Source organism: Musca autumnalis, unplaced genomic scaffold (genome assembly GCF_047663935.1).
Source record: "Musca autumnalis isolate F117 unplaced genomic scaffold, ASM4766393v1 scaffold_4, whole genome shotgun sequence".
In the NCBI taxonomy this organism is placed as follows: Eukaryota; Metazoa; Arthropoda; class Insecta; order Diptera; family Muscidae; genus Musca; species Musca autumnalis.
The window spans coordinates 111,543,847-111,565,253 of NW_027411977.1; the positions used below are offsets into that span (position 1 = coordinate 111,543,847).

At 41.6% G+C, this 21,407-nt stretch overlaps 1 protein-coding gene across 1 annotated transcript; it reads left to right on the plus strand.

Moving 5' to 3' along the window:
• The first annotated feature begins 2,539 nt into the window (after nt 1–2,539).
• Nucleotides 2,540–21,070, plus strand: LOC141402731 (venom serine protease Bi-VSP-like). Its single transcript, XM_073984614.1, has 7 exons — nt 2,540–3,100; nt 3,158–3,368; nt 10,507–10,909; nt 11,074–11,149; nt 20,253–20,334; nt 20,422–20,720; nt 20,790–21,070. Exons 1-7 carry the CDS (start codon nt 2,804–2,806, stop codon nt 20,922–20,924), a joined length of 1,503 nt encoding a protein of 500 aa, XP_073840715.1. The 5' UTR covers nt 2,540–2,803; the 3' UTR covers nt 20,925–21,070.
• Nucleotides 21,071–21,407: the final 337 nt, after the last annotated feature.

The following is a 21,407-nucleotide window of genomic DNA, read 5'->3' on the forward strand; positions in this document are numbered from 1 at the left end:
CTAGAAACTTGTGATAGATGGTGGTCGGTCAACACAGTGCTCACCTCTGCAGTCATTTGCTGAACATAGTGGCCGTAGATTTATTGGCGGAAATTTGCATATTCCTCCCATGGAAAAAGGTCGTAATATTGATCTAATAGGAGTGCTGCCTTTCATGACATCAGGGAAAGTACCTGCCGCCAAGATTGTACAATCATCCGCATACATTAGGACCTCAATGCAGTTTGGAGTGGGTGGAATACAGGAAAGGTAGAGGTTAAATATTTCTGAAGATATCATTCCACCTTGTGGAACTCCCTGTTTCAGTCAACAGGGTTACGACTTCTTGTTCCTAAATTCCACGTACGACTGGCGTTCACACATATAATTTATTATTTAACGTTTCAAACATGGCCGGAGGGAAGTCTGCTCGATAATATGTGTGGTGGGAGCGCTGTTGTCGTGCTGCTTCGGCAAACAATACTGATAATCGGCAACTGCATAGCTTTTTGTCATGCTGGGGAGGAGTAAAGCCTCAAGAAAATTTTTTACGTGCGGAAGGTAGTCTGCTCGATATTTTCACAAAAGTCCTGGGCTAGTATGTGTGGTGGTGGCGCTGTTGTCGTGCTGTGCTGCTCCGGCAAACCATACTGATGATCGGCAACTGGATAGCTATTGGTCATGCTTGGGAGGAGTAAAGCCTCAAGAGGCTTTCTTACGTGCGACAAAAGCGAAATCGGTTTGTACGATTCACCTTTGCTGGCATCCTTGCCTGGCTTCAGTAGCGGAACCACCCTGCCATTTTCCAGATTTCGGGCTAGCGACAGTTTGAGAACTTTCGTAAGAATCTCAACTCCTTACTTATCCAGCTGTCAGGGCCTAACGCATTTAATGTCTTAACGTTCCTAATGACATTTGCAACATCACCCATTGTAAAATGCGGTGGTTCCTCTTCCGCAGGAAGAGATCTAATGCCAAATAATACTTTTACCTTCGCCTTGTTACATCGGGGGTGCTCGACAAATTGTCGATTAAAAAATTTGCACACCTTTTCGGATCAGACAGCGTAACATTGGTAAACGCGACTGAGGACATATCTTGTTTCCTTACCAGGGTTCGAGAGTGACTTCGCCGTTGGCCACAATTCACTAATTCCGCTTCCAATGTTGCAACTGCTCAGTTGATTTAGCCACTTGTTCCGCTTATATGTTAATTTCCAGTGCCAGTTACCTGACTTTGGGGCCACGAAACTCATCACGTTCGTTTGCCAATCACATCGCCTCTGTTGGGAAATTTGGTTTCACTTTGGGTTTTCGACAAGCAGGTATATGGCTACCGGCTGTCTCGGAATGTCATCAGAGCGGTTGGACAGATCTCTGAAACGGTGATTAGAGAACTCTTTGAAACTAGGCCAATTAGCTTTCAAATAAATGATGAAAGTGGGGCGTCAGGAGTTGATGAAATCGGGCGGTCAGCTGATTGAAGCTATTAAGGGAGATGGTCTAACCCAAGAGAAACGACTGGTTTCCTGGTGACATAATTTGACACACCACGTTGACACGATTCTTATGCCTGGAAGCATCTCCATTGACAGCGCAAAACGTAGAGCTATCAACCTGTTCGGCCTGCACTATACCCATCTGGTCGTTTCCGAGGTCCGAATGACTCAACTCATAATGTGCATTAAAGTTCCCCAACACCATACGGTTATGACCTTCCAAAAGCAGGCTAATATGGGCCTATAACCTGGAGTATAGCTATTTATCCGTGGGATACATACGTAAAGGAACGCTACCTCGACAGTTCCACACCTGACTGCTACCCCCACACATGTCATGTACGGTCTATTAGAGCCAGACTTAAGCGAGATAGGTCTGTATTGAATATACTGATGCAACAGGAAAGCTAATACCCCGTGATATTCTTTGGAGTCAAAAAATCCACTATTTCCTCGAACATACCTCGGCGTCCATTGTAATTAAATTGCAAAAATAATGCTTTTTCAGGGTTAGAATAGCGACGGCTGCTGTTGGAGGTACTGCCGGAGAGTCACATATTCTGATGACGACGACTCATTGAGGGATGTGTTCACGCAGCATGCACCCAAATAGTTCCTGTCGTAGTAGCTGACATGGACGATTTGAGCGCAACTCATGCACCCACTCCTTGCATCTCACCGTGACAAACGGAGCACATCCAAAGTGGACCTGGGTTTTCCTTTGTTCCAGCACAGACCAAAGAATACGGAGTAAGCATTCCGAGATATGCATGCATAGAATTAAATTCTCGAATTATTCTTTGTATAATATTTGCAAATGATGTATACCCCAACCATGAGGACTTGCGTTAAACAAAACTAAACGATGTCGCTCAAAAATCCGGTAAAACAAACTCACAAAGCACATTAGTTGAGATTCTCTGATAATGACATTTTACCACTTAATATGTGCATCATTATTGTTGTTTTAGTTGTTGTTTTGCTTTTGCTAGAGTTTTACAAATTCTAATAAAACAACAACAACATCACATATTTGATAATAAATTTTAATAAATATTTTTTGTTTTGAAAAGGCAACAACTTAGTTGGTGGGAGTCGGGAAGTGGCCGGAAAGTAATGAATAATAAAACACGATTTTTTTATTGCAAATACGAAATTTAATTTTCTATTAAATCTCTGAGGGGTTCAAATGGCTGCCAGCATCATCATTAGTTCGACATTGGTAGTTTGTGTTGATGTGAATTTATTTAGTAGCTTGACTTGCGGCTGGAGAGACGGTCAAACAATTCTAAAAAAAAAACAAATATTTACATTAAAAAAAACAACATGTTATCAAAAAGTTCCGCCCTATGGTTTATTGCTTTCGTTTGTTGCCACTGTTGTTGCATGGATTCATGTTGGGGTCATCGTGGCTTCATTAGTGGTCCAGGTGGTCCCTCTAATGGTCATGCAAGTAATTTTTGCCAAACACCATTGGGTGATATGGGATCTTGTGTTTCGTTGAAGCATTGTCCAGAAGTATTGACTTTATTTCAACGATTGGATACAAATTCGGCCAAACAATATTCATCCGAGCTGCAAAGGCGTTGTGGTAATCGTCTAACCTACGATCAATATCCAATTGTAAGTTGGTAATTTAAGAGAATAGAGCGGTTTTTTATTTAAAGATTTTTTTCACAGCTTTGTTGCAAAAATGTGGTGATGAACCCGACAGATGACTCAGCATCAAATACTCATATACGAAATGGAAGATTACCAACTTCCCCAACAGCAACCACTACCACAGAAGCTACAACGACATCAAAAGTGGACACTGAAACTGCCAATAAAAATAGTAATTCTCCCAATGTGTTGTGTTTAACAACAGAGTCCACATCCGGTTTATGTAGAGGTAAGTAACACTGTGTAACAAAGTTTAAGTTGTTTTAAATGGAATGAAAAAAAAACAAATAAGAAAGTATCAGTCGGCTTTGCCGACAGAGATATTCCCTCAGCCTATGTGAATTAAAACTTTGAACTTTTGTGGGGGAGGTACCCTAGGGATAGGACCGACATGGACCAATTTATAAATTAAACTAAATTTGGACAAAATATCAAGAGATCCAAAGTTTGGACCAAATTGGTTGCCCCGTTCAAGAGATATCGTGCATACCATTTTAGTGAAATTTTTGTAAATATTGAGCGGAAGTGCCGGAAGTTGGGAACCGGTATTGTTCATCTTCGAACTGATACTAAGTTTGGACAAATAATGACAAAGGCCAAATTTTGGATCAAATCGGTTGATCAGTTCGTGAGTATCGTGCTCTCCTGCCACTACATATGGTGTCATTGGGTTTTTGTTTGTATCTTTCAGGCTGCTTTCTCTCAAAAAGTATGGACTTGCCCCTGAAAAAACTTTTACTGTCGTAATGGAGGCAGCAAACGCAAGTTGCTTCAACAAAAATCAAAGTGATTCGAGAGCAGGTCTTAAAGTGAACTTATCCGAAATTTTGTGTGGGAGGTACGCGAATGACTGAACAAACATAGTCCATATTCAAACGTGATATATATCTGGTAGATATGTATATTAGGATGTGTAAAATTTGAACCAAATCGGTCACCCCCTTTATGGATTATCGTGCGCACAATTTTTCCGAACATTTTTGAACTTTTGTGGGGGAGGTACCTGAAGGAGTGGACCGATATGGCTCATCTTCGAACGTAAAGTAAGTTTGGAAAAAATATTACGAAGGAAAAATTTCGAGAGTTAACTTGCGCTCCAACCACTACACATGATGTCACAGTGAGTACAAGTGTTACTTAAAAGATCACAGCGATTCAAGAGCTGGTCCTAAACTGAACTTTTCCGAAATGTTGTGTGGGAGGCACAAAAAGGGCCACAAAATTCTAAAAATTTGATCTGTCAGTAGATGAAAGTTTCAATTTTCATAAGCTGAGAGTGTATGTCTGTCCGCAATGCCGACTGATACTTTTTTACTTTTTAGTAAATATTGCAAAGATAATTTAGAAATATGTCAATAATGTGGAGAAATCCCAAAAGGTTACTTGGTTCAACTTCCAATAGTTTATTTTCTTATGTGGTCTGTTCAACAGGTAAGTTCTACTAGTTTAGGGCAATATTGCTAAAGATAGCAAGGCAAATTCATATTCGTTTCTGAGATAAAGGCCCGATAAATGCAAAAACATCTAGTTTTAGACTCGGACCAACACCTTCTTGCATCGAAGGTACGTACCTGATTAAACGTAGCAAATATGTTACGAACAGACACAATACGAAAGTTGGACATCGGTAAGCTGACATCACAGCAGATAGGCACATCATATTTCACTCAATTGGCCCAATTACTTAATCAAAACATTCCTCGTCTCGATATTATATATATCAGCAAAGTGACAAAGTATTACTCACTCTATGCAAACAGCCGAAAAATAAACTTTAATACTCTAGCATCAGTAGCAACGCGTGGCATACGAGAGAGGTATCAAGAGAAAACGAGAGAGGAGAAACTTCTTTTCCACACTAAAAAGAGAGAAATTGAAAAGCGGGAGTGAGAAAAAATCGAGTTTTAATGAAGACCAAAGAGTGAAACATCGAACTGATGGCTTTGGCTAAGGTAATTATGCAGATAGTGTGCTCAGGATATTGAAAGAACATTTTTCCAAACTGTTGATATCCAATACTAGCAAAGACGAGGTAGATACCACAGATCAAATTGTATTGAATATATACCGCAAGGCCAATATGAGATAAATACATCAATAAACTGGTCTGGACTTGCCCACGCGAGGGACTACGATAGGGACTTTTTTGCTGCATGCTGCGCGAACACAGCCCCCAGTGAGTCGTCGTCAGATTACGAAACTCCTTCGTCGTCGCGCAGCATTTAACACCAGCCGTTGTTGTTCCAATCCCAGAAAATACATCTTTTTTGCAATTTAATTGCCATGGGCTCCGAGTTAATATCGATGAAATAGTGGTCTTTATGAATCGGAAGAAGATCAAGGTCGCGGTGGTGCAAGAAACCATGCTGAACGACCACAGCTCAGTACGTTGTGATGGTTACAACGTAATAAGGAAGGATCGCACCAGATGTGTAGGTGGGGGATTAGCTTTCCTTTTGCATCAGTCTGTTCTATAAAGACCTATCTCGCTTGAGCCTGCCTCAAACGACCCGTACATGGAATGTATGGGGGTTAGGCCGGGGCGATTTGTATGGAAGGAAAAAAGTGTTATCGGGCGCCTGGAGTTTCTGATTCTTGGGATTGTACTGAGCAAAAAAGTCAACTAGACCATATGTCTACGGTGAAAATCGAGCCCCCGGATTTTGACTTGAAGTTTTTTCAAGGAATTTCGGATATTTTGGCATATAACAACCAAACCACTGATATTTTCGATCCGACGCAAAGACCACAATTGTAGCCCAGACAATAATAAAGAACTCTCTAGTACATCGCAAAATCATTGGAACGCTCCTTCAGGCAGTTATGGCCTCGAGAAGGTGCACATTTTTCGGAAAATATCGATAAATGACACTGTGCTACAAAATGGGAGTCAAATTCAGTGGGTGGAAAATCCCTTTTGGAGATGAAAGCCCTTGGTGAGTGTACTAAGAAACCAAAAGGAAATTTTCTCCATAGGTCAAGTTTCCGAGATATCGCGTGATTAATGGTTTAATTTTGGCCCCTTAATTTGCGAGAAAATAGCTTTATATCTCTGTTAAGCGTTATTGTAGCTTCATTTTGAGATTACATGTCTTCAGTCAAATCGAATGGTGAATCTTTTTGTAGAATATTTCATCCCTCTAACTCAATTCCTTCCATGTCCTTTTCGTCCTTTATTTTTTGAACCGTAGTAAAAGTACCACAAGACGAGATTTTAAAGCATCCAAATATTCTACAAAAATGTTGTTCAGAAGATTTTAGGTACGGTTCTCATTGATGACCAATCGATATTTCCCCGTTTTCATGGTCCTTTTTGACATTTGCCCGTATTTTGTTGATAAAACTCTTACCATAAATAGCTCTTGTAATGGCGAACCGTTAATAACAAATTTTATTGAAGGATAGATCCGGTTATCTTAATTTTTGAACCGGATATTCTGATATGAAAACCGATTTTGGAAAGCTAATAAAATGGTCAATCAAATGACAGCAAGTAGCTGAGTCTAGTAGACTTTTTTGCTCTGTACAATCCCAAGAATCAGATACTCCAGGCGCCCTTGATGGTGTTCAAATCGCCCCACTCAAATGGGGGTAGAAGTCAGGTGTGGAACTGCCGAGGTAGAGTTGCTGAAAGTATAGATCCCGCCGAGAAATAGCTGTATCTCAGATTATAAGCCTGACATTAGCCCGCTTTTGGAAGGTCATAATCATCTGGTCCAGGGGGACTTTAATGCGCATCATGAGATGTGGCATTCGGCCCTCGGAAACAACCAGAGGGGTATAGCGCTGGCTGAGCAGATTGATAGCTCTACGATTTGTTCGATCAATGAGGACGCCCATACCAGAATTAGAGGCGCGTGTCACAGTTTGCCAGACCATCGTGTCATCTGGTCTGACAAATAACGTCACCTGGCAACCCGTCATTTCCCTTGGATCAGACCATCTCCCCATAATTGTCTCCATCAGCAGACCACCCGATTTCATCACCTCTGAACGACGCACATTCGTCAATCATGGGGTAGCTGATTGGCCAAGTTTCAGAGAGTTCACCAATCACCGCTTCAGAGAATTGCCCAATCCTTCTGATGTTCGGGTAGCGGAAAGGACGTTCCGAGACATGATCAATGCTGAATCCGCTCGCCATATACATACCTTCTAGTCGAATATCCGAAGTAAGACCAAATTTCCCACCAGAGGCGACCGGATTAGCAAATGAGCGTGATGAGCTTCGTCGAACCAACCCCGACGACCCCAGAGTCAGGGAGCTGAAACTGTAAGTTAACAGGCTGGTCAGCGAACATAAGCGGAACAAGTGGTTAAATCATCTGAAGAGTTGCAACAATGGAGTCGGTATAAGTAAATTGTGGGCAACGGTTAAGACACTCTCGAACCCCGGAAGGAGGGATGACAGGACTTCAGTCACGTTTGGTGACGTTACGCTGACTGACCCGAAGAGGTGTGCAAATTACTTCAATCGACAGTTTGTCGAGTACCCCGAGAGGGACAGGGCGAAGAGAATAGTGTTACTTCGCATTAGATCTCTTCCTGCCGAGGATGAACCACCTCACTTTACATTGGATGATGTTGCGAATGCCATCAGGAACGCTAAATCATCCAAAGCGTTGGGCCCTGACGAAACTTTCATGGTAATGTTGAAACAGCTGGATGAGCCGGGAGTGGAGTATCTCACTAAAGTTCTCAAGCTGTCGCTAGCCACCCTTATTGTTGCCGAAGTCTGGAAAATGGTGGTCCCGCCACGGAAGCCAGGCAAGGATGCCAGCAAAGGCGAATCGTACGGGCCGATTTCGCTTTTGTCACCTGTAGTGAAGACACTTGAGGCCTTAGTCCTCGCCAGCATTAGAAATAGCTATCAAGTTGCCGATCATCAGCATGGATTCCGTAAGCACCACAGCACGACAACATCGCTGCACGCCATCTCCACACATATTTGTCGAGGACTCAACCAGGAGAGCCGTGTGATAGAATAGTGATGGTGGCGCTTGACTTATCAAATGCTTTTGATACAGTCAGGCACTCCACACTGTTTGAGGATATTGAGCAGACAACCCTCCGGCCAAGCTTGAAACTTTGGATAGTCAATTATATGTGTGGACGCCAGTCGTGCGTGGAATTCAGGAACAAGACGGCATCGAGATCGTAACGTATGCGGATGACTGCACGATCCTGGCGTCAGGTACCTTCCCTGATAACATCTGTGAGAGACTGAACACCTATTTAACCGATCTTAGCACCTTTTTCCACTCGAGGAATATGCAGATTTCGGCCACAAAATCTACAGCCACTCTGTTCACCACATTGACGGCGCAGTATAGAAGAGAGTTGAATATCAGGGTCGATGGTAGCAGAATTCCGACCACAAACTGCCCCAAAATTCTAGGGGTCACATTCGACACCACTTTCAAGTCGTTCTCGCATGCCAAAGCTATCTGCGATAAACTGAAATGTTGACCACGTATAAAGCGATAGGTCGGTCTGTGGTTTGGTCCCCGAATTTCTGTGACACGCAGTGGGATAAGATTCAAATTTGTCAGAACGCCGCCTTGAGAACAGCAACAGGGTGCCTCCTCAAATCTACAGTGGACCATCTACATGAGGAGGAACGATTCTTCCAGTACGACAACATAATGAGATGCTATCTTTGCATTACTTGCTCGGGTGTTACCGTGAGAGCAGCATTCACACGGACACAGTTGCTAAGACTATAAACAATTATTGTGTGAATACAGTCATCGGAGCACATCCCCCATCTATCGCAGCTGAAGAGCGTCAACTGCCACGACAAACCAGAGTAGTTTTGACTCAATTACGCTTGGGATATTGCAGTTGCCTAAATTCCTATTGGGCGGGAATCGGTCGAACCGTGCAAGACATCTGCGCAGTATGCGGCATGTGCCCGCACGGTACTAAGCACCTATTTAACTGCCCCGCCAAACCTACTCATCTAACTCCAGTGGATCTGTGGTTACATCCCATCGAAGTAGACACTTTCCTGGAACTGGAGATAGACCCAGAGCCAGACTGAACAGGAGAACGAACATACAAACATAATAATAAAACACTGTTACAACAACACCCACCGTCAGAATTAAATAAAGACAGCAATAAACCGAAACAACAATAATAAGGTTGCTGGAGCCGATGGTTTACCAGTCAAGCTATAAGATTTATGCATCAGCTGGTCAACACCATAAGGTATAAGAAATGCAATCTGAATAAGTCTTGCATAACAATGATAGTACGGTCACAGTAAAGGTTGCTTTGTGCAAGTCTGATTAAAAATGGGGTTTGAAGCACTTGAGAGCTTTTGGCTAGTCATTCAGAGCTACAGATAGTTCATCAAAATCTTTAGCGCGGAATAATTGACTACTGAACCAATGATCAGTCTATGAGTAAGAAATGAGGGAACAGATTTTACGCAATCCTTTCCGGGTATAATACATCAGAATAAGAACAAGACAAACTAGAATCCAGCTTGAATTGCAGACGTTTGGATCTCACTCCTTTTAGTGAAGTGACGGAAGAAAAGTTCAAGTTTCTTTCCTTGATCTCATTTTAACCAATCCTGAAGGCTGCATTCAATTGAGCATAGTTGCTCATCAGATCCTGTATAAATAATTACTCAATGTTTGTTGATTTAGTCGACCCACGGAGCTGATCTTTCATGACAATGCTAAAAAATACGATACAGCGAATGATGCTGAACTTGGGTGTGGGGTGACAAATCTCTTCGAACATTAGTTTTAGCCGATCTAAAACCGCTTATCATTCACCTGATATTCACGCTTTTTGTATCGACATCAATCATCACAATTGGTGCCCAAAGTTTGAGCACATCTAATACATTCTGGAGATTGTTTGAGATTTTCCATCTTTCTATTTGAGCTCAGTCAGCTGGTAAGTGGGGACACTGTCGCTTCCATAATCCTGTATCGCTTGGATGGATGGACGTTATTGACACCAGCAGCTTGGCGGCTACATGCGGCATTTGCTCTCATTTTGCATTTTGTAGTGGTTATTTTCCTCTTTGCTCATCCATTTGACTTTTATCTTGGTGGTGCCAAACAGTTCCTTAAATGGATCAACGTTTTGTTTTTTTCTGCACCACTCGTACTCTTCCAGAAGCTTTCTTAGTTTGGCACAAACTTGTTTATTAGCTTTGAATAGGGCTTCAAATAATGATAGCTAACAAATGTGGTTTATGTAATAAAAATACCCCTAACAGGTAGCTACGGAAATATAGACATCAATAAAAATGCACTTTCTTTCAATCGGACAATAAATGCGATTAATAGGAGCTTAGTAAAATTTTAACATGTATTACTTCAAGAATTTCCGATTCTTTTCAGCTTTACGAGACTGTCCACAATTGTTACGACTACTTCAAGACAATCCGGATAGTGATGAAATTAAGGAAAAACTAAGAAGGTCTCATGACCGCTGCGGCAATGAAAGTACCATGGTGTGTTGTCCCACCGACGATAATTCAGATGGCACAACGGGAAGAAATTTAAGCAGACGTCAAATGACCGCACACAATACTCATTCATTGCCCACCGAAGCGGATGGTTGTGGTCTAGTCAATCAAACAGCACCAAAAATTGTTGGCGGAGATGAAAGTCAAATTGGCGCATGGCCATGGATGGCCCTAATCGGTTATGATCCGTATAGTGTGCGTCCCTTTAAATGTGGTGGAACGTTGATCTCTAATCGTCATGTGATAACGGCAGCACATTGCATACGCAGTGATTTGTAAGTAGAGCGGTGGGAGAGACTAATATTGATTTATTTAGATAAGGTTATGGGGAAAACACACACATGATAGTGAGTTTTCAGAAAAAACAAATAATTATGTCATCCAATTTGTGCATTTTTACAAAACAAATCTATAATCATTGCATTTTTTTACGTTTCAGATCATTTGTGAGATTGGGTGAATTTGATTTGTCTTCGGAAACTGAAACAACCTATTTGGATGTTAATGTCATAAAAGTAAGTTTTATAGAAAAATGTATATTAGAGACAAAAAAAGTAAGAATGGCGTCAAGTATTGAAATTTTGCCTGTTAGGGCGAAAATCATTTTTAATTATTTTTATTAATTTTCTCGTTTAGAGTTAAGCTTGATGATCGAAATTTTTTTGCAAGTGAAAAAGGAAAGCCAAGGTCTCGAACCCACACAGCCACCAAATTATGTGATTAGTTTCGCTGTTAGTTGGGCAGCTCTTCAGACATATCGACTGTTAAATATTGTTTAAGTAAATAGGAACAATCTGTATGAAAGTACTAACTTTATGCGTGGAGGTTTTCTACACATTGAGAGTCAAAAATACCAAGTTACATCCACTTCAGAAGGAACATGTAGCAAAACCCTTTAAAAGACATTGAACAATATTTAGAATTTTTTTTGAACTTTTATACCTACACTGACAATTTTCTGGTTGAAAGTTTTATATCCCAAAGAAGACTTAATACCAAATTTAAGCCATTTCCGGGGATATTGAGGCCACAATCTTCAGAATGCCGAATGAAAACGTGGACATACGTATACCAACAATTCTCTTCTGGTATGTTTTATATCCCATCAAAGACTAAATACTGAATTTCAGGCATTTCGCTGCGATATTTAAACCACACTTCAAAATACCAAAAATGGGGAGGTACCGTTCTATGGGGGCTATATCAAAACGTGGACCAATATAGCCCATTCTCATTACCTAGGAGTTATAGAAACTACTATGCCAAATTAGAAAGCTCTATATTAAATATTGCGAGCTGTATCTTAATGTCAACAGACAGTCGGACGGACAGATGGACATGGTTATATCAGCTTAGAATTTTGTGCTGATCAAGAATTTTATGCTTTAACGAGGTAAAGTCCAAAAGTTATACTGGTCATTCTCTCACCTCAAGTGGTTCAGCCAGGCCGAACTTGTTATACCCTCCACCATCAGTTGTATTGAAGTAAAATTGAACAATTAGTTTACTTTCGTTTATGAAGAAGACTAAATACCAAATTTCAGCTAGTTAGGTAAAACAATGTTGCTAACCTTCAAAATACCGAAATTCGGGAAGTACCATTCTATGGGGGCTATATCAAAACGTTGATCTATACCTACAAATTCCTGGCGGAAAGTTTATAGACTCAAAGAAGACTAAATGCCAAATTTCCGTTATTTCGTTAAAACCCACAAAATACCGAAAATCAAGAGGTACGATTCTACGGAGTAAATAGGAACCAGCGCACCTATAATGATAATTGTCTTCTGGAATATTTTATAACCCCATGGAAGACTAAATAACAAATTTCAGTCTTCAAAATACCGAAAACCAAGGCGTGGCCCAATACCGCGAGCAGAGCTCCGAAATACTCGCTCGAATTCTACTCGCGAGTGAAGGTTGGTCGGAGGTTTGTAGGAGGGTGGTCGGAGGTTCGGAGGAGGGTGGTCGGAGGTTTGGAGGAGGGTGTTCGGTAGTTCAAAGGAGGTGATAGGAAGTTCGGAGGGTGGTCGGAGGTTCGAAGGAGGTTGATCGGTGGTTCGGAGGAGGGTGGTCGGAAGTTTGGAGGAAGGTGGTCGGAGGTTCCGTAAAACCTTCATCGGACTTACGACCACCCTCCTCCGAACCTCCGAACAACTTACCCTCTACCTTCAGTCCACAGAAACATCAAAAACTGTTCGCTTCAACACACACACACACAAACGGTAAAAAATAAATAAATTTGTCCTACTCGATTTTACTCTTCCAGTAAACACGTACCACTCTTATTTTTAAACCAGGAGTACTCGCGAGTGTTCGCAAATAAGACAAAAGAGTGGGGAGTCAACTACTTTTAAAACTCGTACTCTTCGAGTACTCCCACTCGCGAGATTTCATATGAACATTTAATACTCCAAAGAAAAACCAAAGACCACAACCTTCAAAATACCGAAAATAAGGAGTGGCCGTTCTATGGGGGTTATTCTAAGGCGTGGACCTGTACCGACAAATTTATGGGGGATAGTTGTATACCCCCAATCGAAGACTAAATACCAAATTTCAGTCATTTCTGAGGAATATTGAGGCGACAACATTCAAAACACCGAAAATCGGGTGGTATCGTGACTTCCGCCACGTCCGAATGTGGAGGCGGCACCCACGTTGTGGCTACGATCCTACGAGGTATCGTCAACAGGAACCGCGGCCAGCCTACAACCGTCCCATAGTGCGCCAGAGCTCTCAATCGTTTGGATGAGAAAGTCTTTGGACTCCTCATCCTGGCAATTAAGGACCTTGACGCCCTTGTAGACGACTGGCTTGCCAAAGCCGGTCTTCTTCCGAGGTTATAGCCTTCCTCAGGAGACGTTCAACCAGTAGCCAGTGGTCGTCGCTGATCATCCCATCCAGATTGGATCTGTCGATGATCGCCAACCGAAGGTCATCCGGAGCGATCATCTTGGCTGAAGTTGTTGGCTTCCTCGTCCTCCCACCAGAAGGCTGTGGGGGTTTCAACCCTTGATTGACTTGACTGCCCTTCCCTGGTTAAAACCTTTCTGCCTTGTTTTGAGCGGCCACCTTTGGCGACTGACGTTCCACCGTCCTCTTAGCAACTGGGTGCGGATCTTCAGAAGAACTAACCCTCTTCACGCATTGCTGCGCAAATGTCTTCGAATTTCCGCCCTGCTTTGAGGTCGATGGTCCATCACCCGCTCCAGTCACCTGACTCTTCGCTGCACTAACGCTATTCTTCACTCCAACTCCTTTGCTACCAGAAGGATGAGGTCTATCAGATGCAGACGATTTTGCAGTGGTCTGTGGACAGATCTCCACCCTTCTTTCCCCCTACAGGTCCAGCAGCAGTCACCGACAAAGCACCGTCCTCTTAGCAACTGGGTGCGGATCTTCAGAAGAACTAACCCTCTTCATGCATTGCTGCGCAGATGTCTTCGAATTTCCGCCCTGCTTTGAGGTCGATGGTCCATCACCCGCTCCAGTCACCTGACTCTTCTCTGCACTAACGCTATTCTTCACTCCAACTCCTTTGCTACCAGAAGGATGAGGTCTATCAGATGCAGGCGATTTTGCAGTGGTCGATGGACAGATCTCCACCCTTCTTTTCCCCTACAGGTCCAGCAGCAGTCGCCGACAAAGCAGACGAAATAGGCGACAGACACCTTTTGCGGCTGCTTGGCTTGCGACTTCCCCCTTTCCTGTGCCATAATCGAAATGGGGGCGTTCACCACAGTGTTTCCCGACCGTATCGTCGTCTTCGGGGCCGGGGGCGTCGTATTACCCGACCCTATCGCAGACAGCAAAGGTGTCCGCATAGTGCTCGAACAGCTCAACACCTTCTGGTTTCCTTGTTTACCTGTAATGGGTACCTTCATCACAGCCGTTGGGCTGGACACTGCATCCATTACAGGGGTTGGAATTTGGTGGATCGGAAGCTAGATCTTCTCAAAGTGAGGGTATTTGCGCTCAAAACGCCTCACAAATCCAATTTTACCCTGATCAAGAATATATACTTTATAGGGTCTCCGTTGAATATTTCGATGTGTTACAAACGGAATGAAGGATATAAAAATACAAAGAAATCCCTCTAATGTTCAGGATTCCCGCAAACGTTTTAAGGATCTTGATCTGCGAATCATCACAAGGTGGATATTAATGTCATGAAAGAAATATGATGGATGGGGAAAACGTTACAATAACACTTTTTATAATTTTGTTGTTGTTCAGTTATCTGATTCAGTTTCCTCTGTATCCAGACTCAAAAATTCTACATCCTAAACTGGATGCCTCCATAAAGAGACATGAGACCAGTGAGTGGGGTTAGCTGGGTAGCTAAACAAATGCAGCGTGTCGTATGGGATAAAACCGCTCGTGTTTGTCTTGGCAGCTGGAGTTGTTCAGCTGCGTTGGATAGGGGTTGGTCTCCAAGTACGGCATTCGCACAGTGCGAATGATATCCAAACCTGCCTGATAGGCTGGTTGTGGTCTAGAAGTTCTCGTTTGTACCTGTGACCTCTCTCTCTCTCTTATGAAGATCATGAAGATCTTTCCCGATGTACCTGGATGTCCACTAAATCGGGAGAGGGGTGCTCACTACGATAACACAACATCCTATTGTGCTGATACACCGGTAAAACCTTCGTCTCCTCATCAAGGTGGCCACTGGTGTCATGAAGAGACATCCGTTGGAGGTCCTCCGTGCGGCATTCTGTAGATTTGAATATTGTTTTACTGCGTAGCGCTAACATTTCCATACCACGCTGGCACCGCATAACTTACCTCAGATCGGCATATTGCTTTGTAAGTGGTCAACAAAGTTTCTTTGTTAGCATCCGTAAGTGCTGCCGACCAGTAACTTGAAAACCTTGTTTCTATTTCTGATCTTATCACAAATAGCTGTGGCTTGCGCGGACAACTTAAACATCATATCGAACGTTACACAAAATATTTTGGGGTAGTTAGTGGTGGGAATCAGGACAACATCGACCAATATGTTAAGTGGGAGCTTTGTTAGCTTTATTATTAGCTTTGTCTAAAAGAACTCCGAGTTTAGAAAAGAGTGCACCGATTTTCAGACAACAATTTGAAAGGAGGGTGGTATGCTCTACCTCATGATTTACGGCAGTAGCAACTAATAAATTTTTGGCACTTCCACTGCAGCCGATTCCATATACCGGATTGACTCAGAGGAATCTTCGATCAACGGTCGTTCGTTTGTGTTCGTGTATTTTTTTTCCCCATGAGAGCGGCGATATTTCCCGCAATGCCTGCTCCGAGCTCGTTAGGTCTGTACCGGGAAATGGATTTGTTACATATTGCAAACCCGTATATATTACATGTTTACATCGCTGATATGCAATGGATGTAGGGAATGGACGCAATTCCGAGGCTGATCTGGTCTTAGCTATGTCCCGTATTATTTTAGTAGGAGTTATGCTGCTGCGCTAGAAAATTTCCCAGCGTGTCTCCAACTTCGTCGTCGGATTATGAAACAGCGAAATTGTAGGTTTATGAGTCGTAGACACATCATGGTCGCAGTGATCCAGGAAGCAAACCTTGGCTTGAAACATTGCATTTGTTACAACGTTTTGCGGAAGGATCGTACATGAAGCGAAGGAGAGGAGCTTGTCTTCCTTATACATCAGTCTCACCTGAGCTTGGCTCTAGTTGCATAAACATGAATCGTATGGGTGTAGCAATAAAGTGTGGGACCGGGGAGCTAGAATTACTTAATGGGTACATACCACAAATTAATAGTTATATGCCTGACACTAGTTGGTATTTTGAGAGCAATAATCGTATGGTGCTAGAGGACTTCAATGCTCACCTTTGGCTTTGGCATTCCGTCCTAGACAATGGCCAAAGGGGTACATCGCTGGTCGAGTAAATCAATAGCTTCTTATTGTGCAAGGTGAAGCAGCTCCGATAAGTAGCGATTGCCACAGCTCGACAGACATCACCATTGTGACTTGTGGCACCCGGCCTGACAATTGACTCTGGCTCATCGTCTTCGTTAACAGACAACCCGAATTTACTAGAGTTGGGTAATCTAGTTCCTAGTTCACTGCACTAGTTCCGAAACGTATGAGTAACGCCATAAAATCGATCGTATGCTATTACATATACACAGTTTGCTCGTACAAATGATGTGGGCCATTGTTCATTTCGCACAACTCTAGTATTTACTGCTTCAGAATGTTGCCCTCCAATTTTCGGGTAGCGAAGAGAAGTTTTCGGAACCTCATCATAGGGACAGCCGCTCGCTACATACCTGCTGTCGAATGTCCGAAATTAGACCAGCTGATATGAAGGGATAGCAAATGATGTGGCCACAAGCCTTCAAAATACAGAAAATCGGGATGTACCGTTATTTAAGGGCAATATGCAGACGTGGACCTCTACATAAAAATTTTAGGTGGAAAGTTTGTACCCCGAACGTAAACTAAATACCAAATTTCAGTCATTTCGTTGGAATATTGAGGCCACAACCTTCAATATATCGAAAATTGGGATGTACTTCTATGGGGCTATATGAAGGTGAGGACCTATACCGACAAATTTCATATTGAAAGTTTTGTACCCCAATTGAAGTTTAAATACCAAATGTCAACAATTTCAAAAATCAAAATACCGGAAATCCGGAGGTACCGTTCTATGGGGGCTATACTAAGGCGTGGAAGAAGACTAAATACCAAATTTCAGCCATTTCGGTGTGATAAGGAAGCTAAAACCTTCAAAATACCGAAAATCGGGTGGTTCCGTTCTATGGGGGCTATATGAAGGCGTGGACCTATTCTGACAATTTCAGCTGCAAAGTTGCATACCCCCAACGAAACTAAATACCAAATTTCAACAATTTCGGTGGAATATTGATGCCACAAACTTCAAAATACCGAAAATCGCGAGGTATTGTTCTATGGGGGCTATATGAAGGCGTGGACCTATACCCACAAAATTCCAGGGGAATGTTTTATACCCCCAACGAACACTAAGTACCAAATTTCAGCCATTTCGGTGTGATAGTAAAGCTAAAATCTTCAAAATACCGAAAATCGGGTGGTACGGTTCTATGGGGGCTATATCAAAACGTGAACCGATATAACGAAATAATGATTTTAGACCCTAAGTATGTTTGGACGAAATCCGTTTCTGACAATTTGGAGTTGATTTAGCAATGTCCGTCCGTCTGTCTGTCTGGCTGGCTGATGCGCACGATAACTCTAGAACGGATGAACCGATTCGAACCAAATTTTGGGTATCGTAATAGTTTTTCCAAACTTTGTTTAAATTCGGAGATGGAACATATCGGTCCACTTCTTCAGGTACCTCCCACAAAAGTTGAAAAATGTTCGGAAAAAATGTGCGCACGATAAGTCTTGAAGGGAGTGAACGATTTTTGTTGAATCAACTGGCACTCGCTGCCTCAATTACGACGGTAAAAGGCTTTTCAGGGGCAAGTCCATACTTCTTATGAAAACTGCCCGAAAGGCGTAAAAAAACCCCTATGGCACCATATGTAGTGACTGGAGAGCACGATAACTCTCGAAGTGATTAACCGATTTGGTCCAAAATTTGGCCTTCGTCATATTTTTTCCAATCGTAGTTTCAGTTTGAAGATGGGCAATACGGGTCCACAAATTCCGGTACTTCCCCCAAAAATATCACTGGCTCTTGAACGGGTCAATCAATTTGGTCCAAACATTGGATCTCCTAATATTTTGCCCAAATTTAGTTTAACTCCTGAAATGGTCCGTATCTGCTCTCCTTGGGGTACCTACCTCACAAAAGTTCAACATTTGTGTCTAAGTACAGTTTAGGGTCTGTTCAAAGATCCTTTGGGAATGTATACCGATGTTGTTCGTTGTGGTCCTGTTTACAGTGGCGTAAAAACCCCCTTTGGCACCATATGCAGTGGCTTGAGAGCACGATAACTCTCGAACTGATCAACCGATTTGGTCCAAAATTTGTCCTTCGTCATATTTTGTCCAAACATAGTTTCAGTTCGAAGATGGTCAATACCGGTCCAAAAATTCCGGTACTTCCCCCCAAAAATATCACTAAAATGGTATACACGATATCTCTTGAACGGGTCAATCGATTTGGGTCTCCTAATATTTTGCCCAAATTTAGTTTAACTTCTGAAATGGCCCATATCTGCTCTCCTTGGGGTATCTCCCTCACAAAAGTTCAACATTTGTGTCTAAGTGCAGTTTAGGGTCTGTTCGAAGATCCTTTGGAAATGTATACCGATGCTGTTCGTTGTGGTCATGTTTACAGTGTTATTATGTTTTCCGTGGACAAGTCCATGCTTCCTGGCATACTGCTCCAAAAGTTATACGATGACCCACTTAAATGACTATATATCGAAAAGATATGACTCCCAAAATAAGATCCAATTGCGTAATGGACTATATCCGTCCATTCCTTCAAGTACCACCGCCGCAACACTTTTGAACTTTAATCCTAAACCGCATTTTTGTCGGCAATTCCAAATGTCCAAAAAGTACTGAAAAAATTCTGAAAATACCCTAAAAACATTCGATCTGTTCGTAAATGAAAGCTTCAATTCACATAGTCTGAGGGTATATCTCTGTCGGCAAAGCCGACTCATACATTTTTAATTCTTTTTTATAGTACGATGTTTTTGGAGAGTGACTTACTTGCCCAACGCCCAATTCAAGTTTGTAACATTTTTATGAGAGAACGCGCTGACCATGATAGATCACTACCTTTAACAAGTGTTAAAGGCAGCACCCCAGGTGACACCACGAGGAGGTCAGTGTTCACTTGAGATGAAAGAGGGACCAAGATAAGTTCTGGACTTTACTATTTTAAAGCCGGTGAGGGTAGTTGCTTGGTATCTTAAGGCCTGGGTACATAAGCTGCCTCGCCTGGTTTCCTTGCTTTCCTGCTTCATTTCTGACATAATAAAATAAAATTCTTTATTCTTTTATTTTATGTTATGTCAGAAATGAAGCAGGAAAGAAAGGCAACCAGGTGAGGCAGGTTATATACCCAGGCCTTTACATCCCATATGTTATATAATTGTTCCACAAACATCCCAGAAGGGACAAGGGAGACTTCTCCCATCCCATATGTTACCCGGCATAGAATTCATATCCGACCGAGTTGTTTTAATTTCACATATGGTTTCATATTGAATGCAGTACTTTCTTGCAGAAAACTGTCAGGATAGGTCAAGGTTTTTAAACTACCTTCAGTTTGACACATTTTCAAAGCTTAAAAATATCAACATTTATTCTACATATAAACTCAAATAACAATTTTGTACTCCACTGTTCTATTGTTTTTACAACAATTGAATTATGCGACAACAAATTTCCCGCGTAGGCAATTTATCATCGTTCGCTGATCACTTATTTCGAATGACTTGCAGTGCTCTGAATACAAGATTACAATTCTAGGCAAATTGTGAACATTTGCATTGCTTTTGGCCGTGCACTTGGGCATTTTTAATATGTTTAATGTTATTCACTGTTTTTTTTTTTTAATATTTTGACGGAAATTATTTTTTATTTCATATTTGCATTATTTTAACGCCAATTGATGTCGATGACGACGATGATGATTATACTCTGTAATTAGCATTCAAAACATCCCCAATTTGGTAAAAACAGAAGATCTGATTTGGCAATTTTGTTATTAGAGACAATTGTGCAATTTACAGGTAAGTTTAATTGTAAATGTAAAAAGAAATTATTTACAAATTATTGAAATTACATAAAATCTCTCAATTTCAATTTCTGCTTTTTAGATCTAATTGCCCCAATATGTATGCCCAATTCCATAACATTACGTTCCAAGTCCTATGTCAATAGTATGCCATTTGTTGCCGGTTGGGGTAATACCGAACAAAGTGGGTCATCTTCGCAGGTTTTGAAAGAGACACAATTACCGGTTTTAGAGAACAATGTCTGCCGTCAAATCTACAAGCGACTGGTGCCAAGTGTACCCGATGAAGATTATGGTGATGCCATATTGTGTGCTGGCTATACTGTGGGCGGTTCAGATACGTGTCAAGGTGATTCGGGTGGTCCTTTAATGATACCAGAGGTAAATAATATTTGTTATTTTCATAAAATATAAAAACAATTGTATGTATATGCTTTCTTTTTTTTGCAGTTATACAAGGGTGTAACGCGTTACTATTTAATTGGTGTCGTCTCATATGGTCATGGTTGTGGCAAGGTACCCGGCATTTATATTAGCACTCAACATTGGATGGATTGGATTGAGGAACAAATTCAAACAATGTGATTGATATCCTATGACAAATTTTCAATGATTTTTATGCGGAATCAAAAATCTTAGTCATTTTGTATATATTAAATAATATTCAAATATAAGTATACTGCATTTATATCAATATGTTTTATATTGTCAATTATATACAAAAATATTAATTTAAATTTAAATTTGTTTTATTATATTCTCAGCCTTATTTATGGCTAAATTCAAAGTAGTAGCTGAAGACTAAGTTCCAAAAGAAAGTTCTTCCAAACTTACTTCAAGTCTAAAGATGGTCTACATCGGTCTACTCCATCTAGTACCACCCCACAGAGTTTCAGAGAGCAGTCAGGATAGGTCGAGGTTTTTGTGAGAAAACTTAAAATTTTATATGAAAACTAGCTGAACCGGGTCCGCGTCTATCTATCTATCTATCTATCTATCTATCTATCTATCTATCTATCTATCTATCTATCTATCTATCTATCTATCTATCTATCTATCTATCTATCT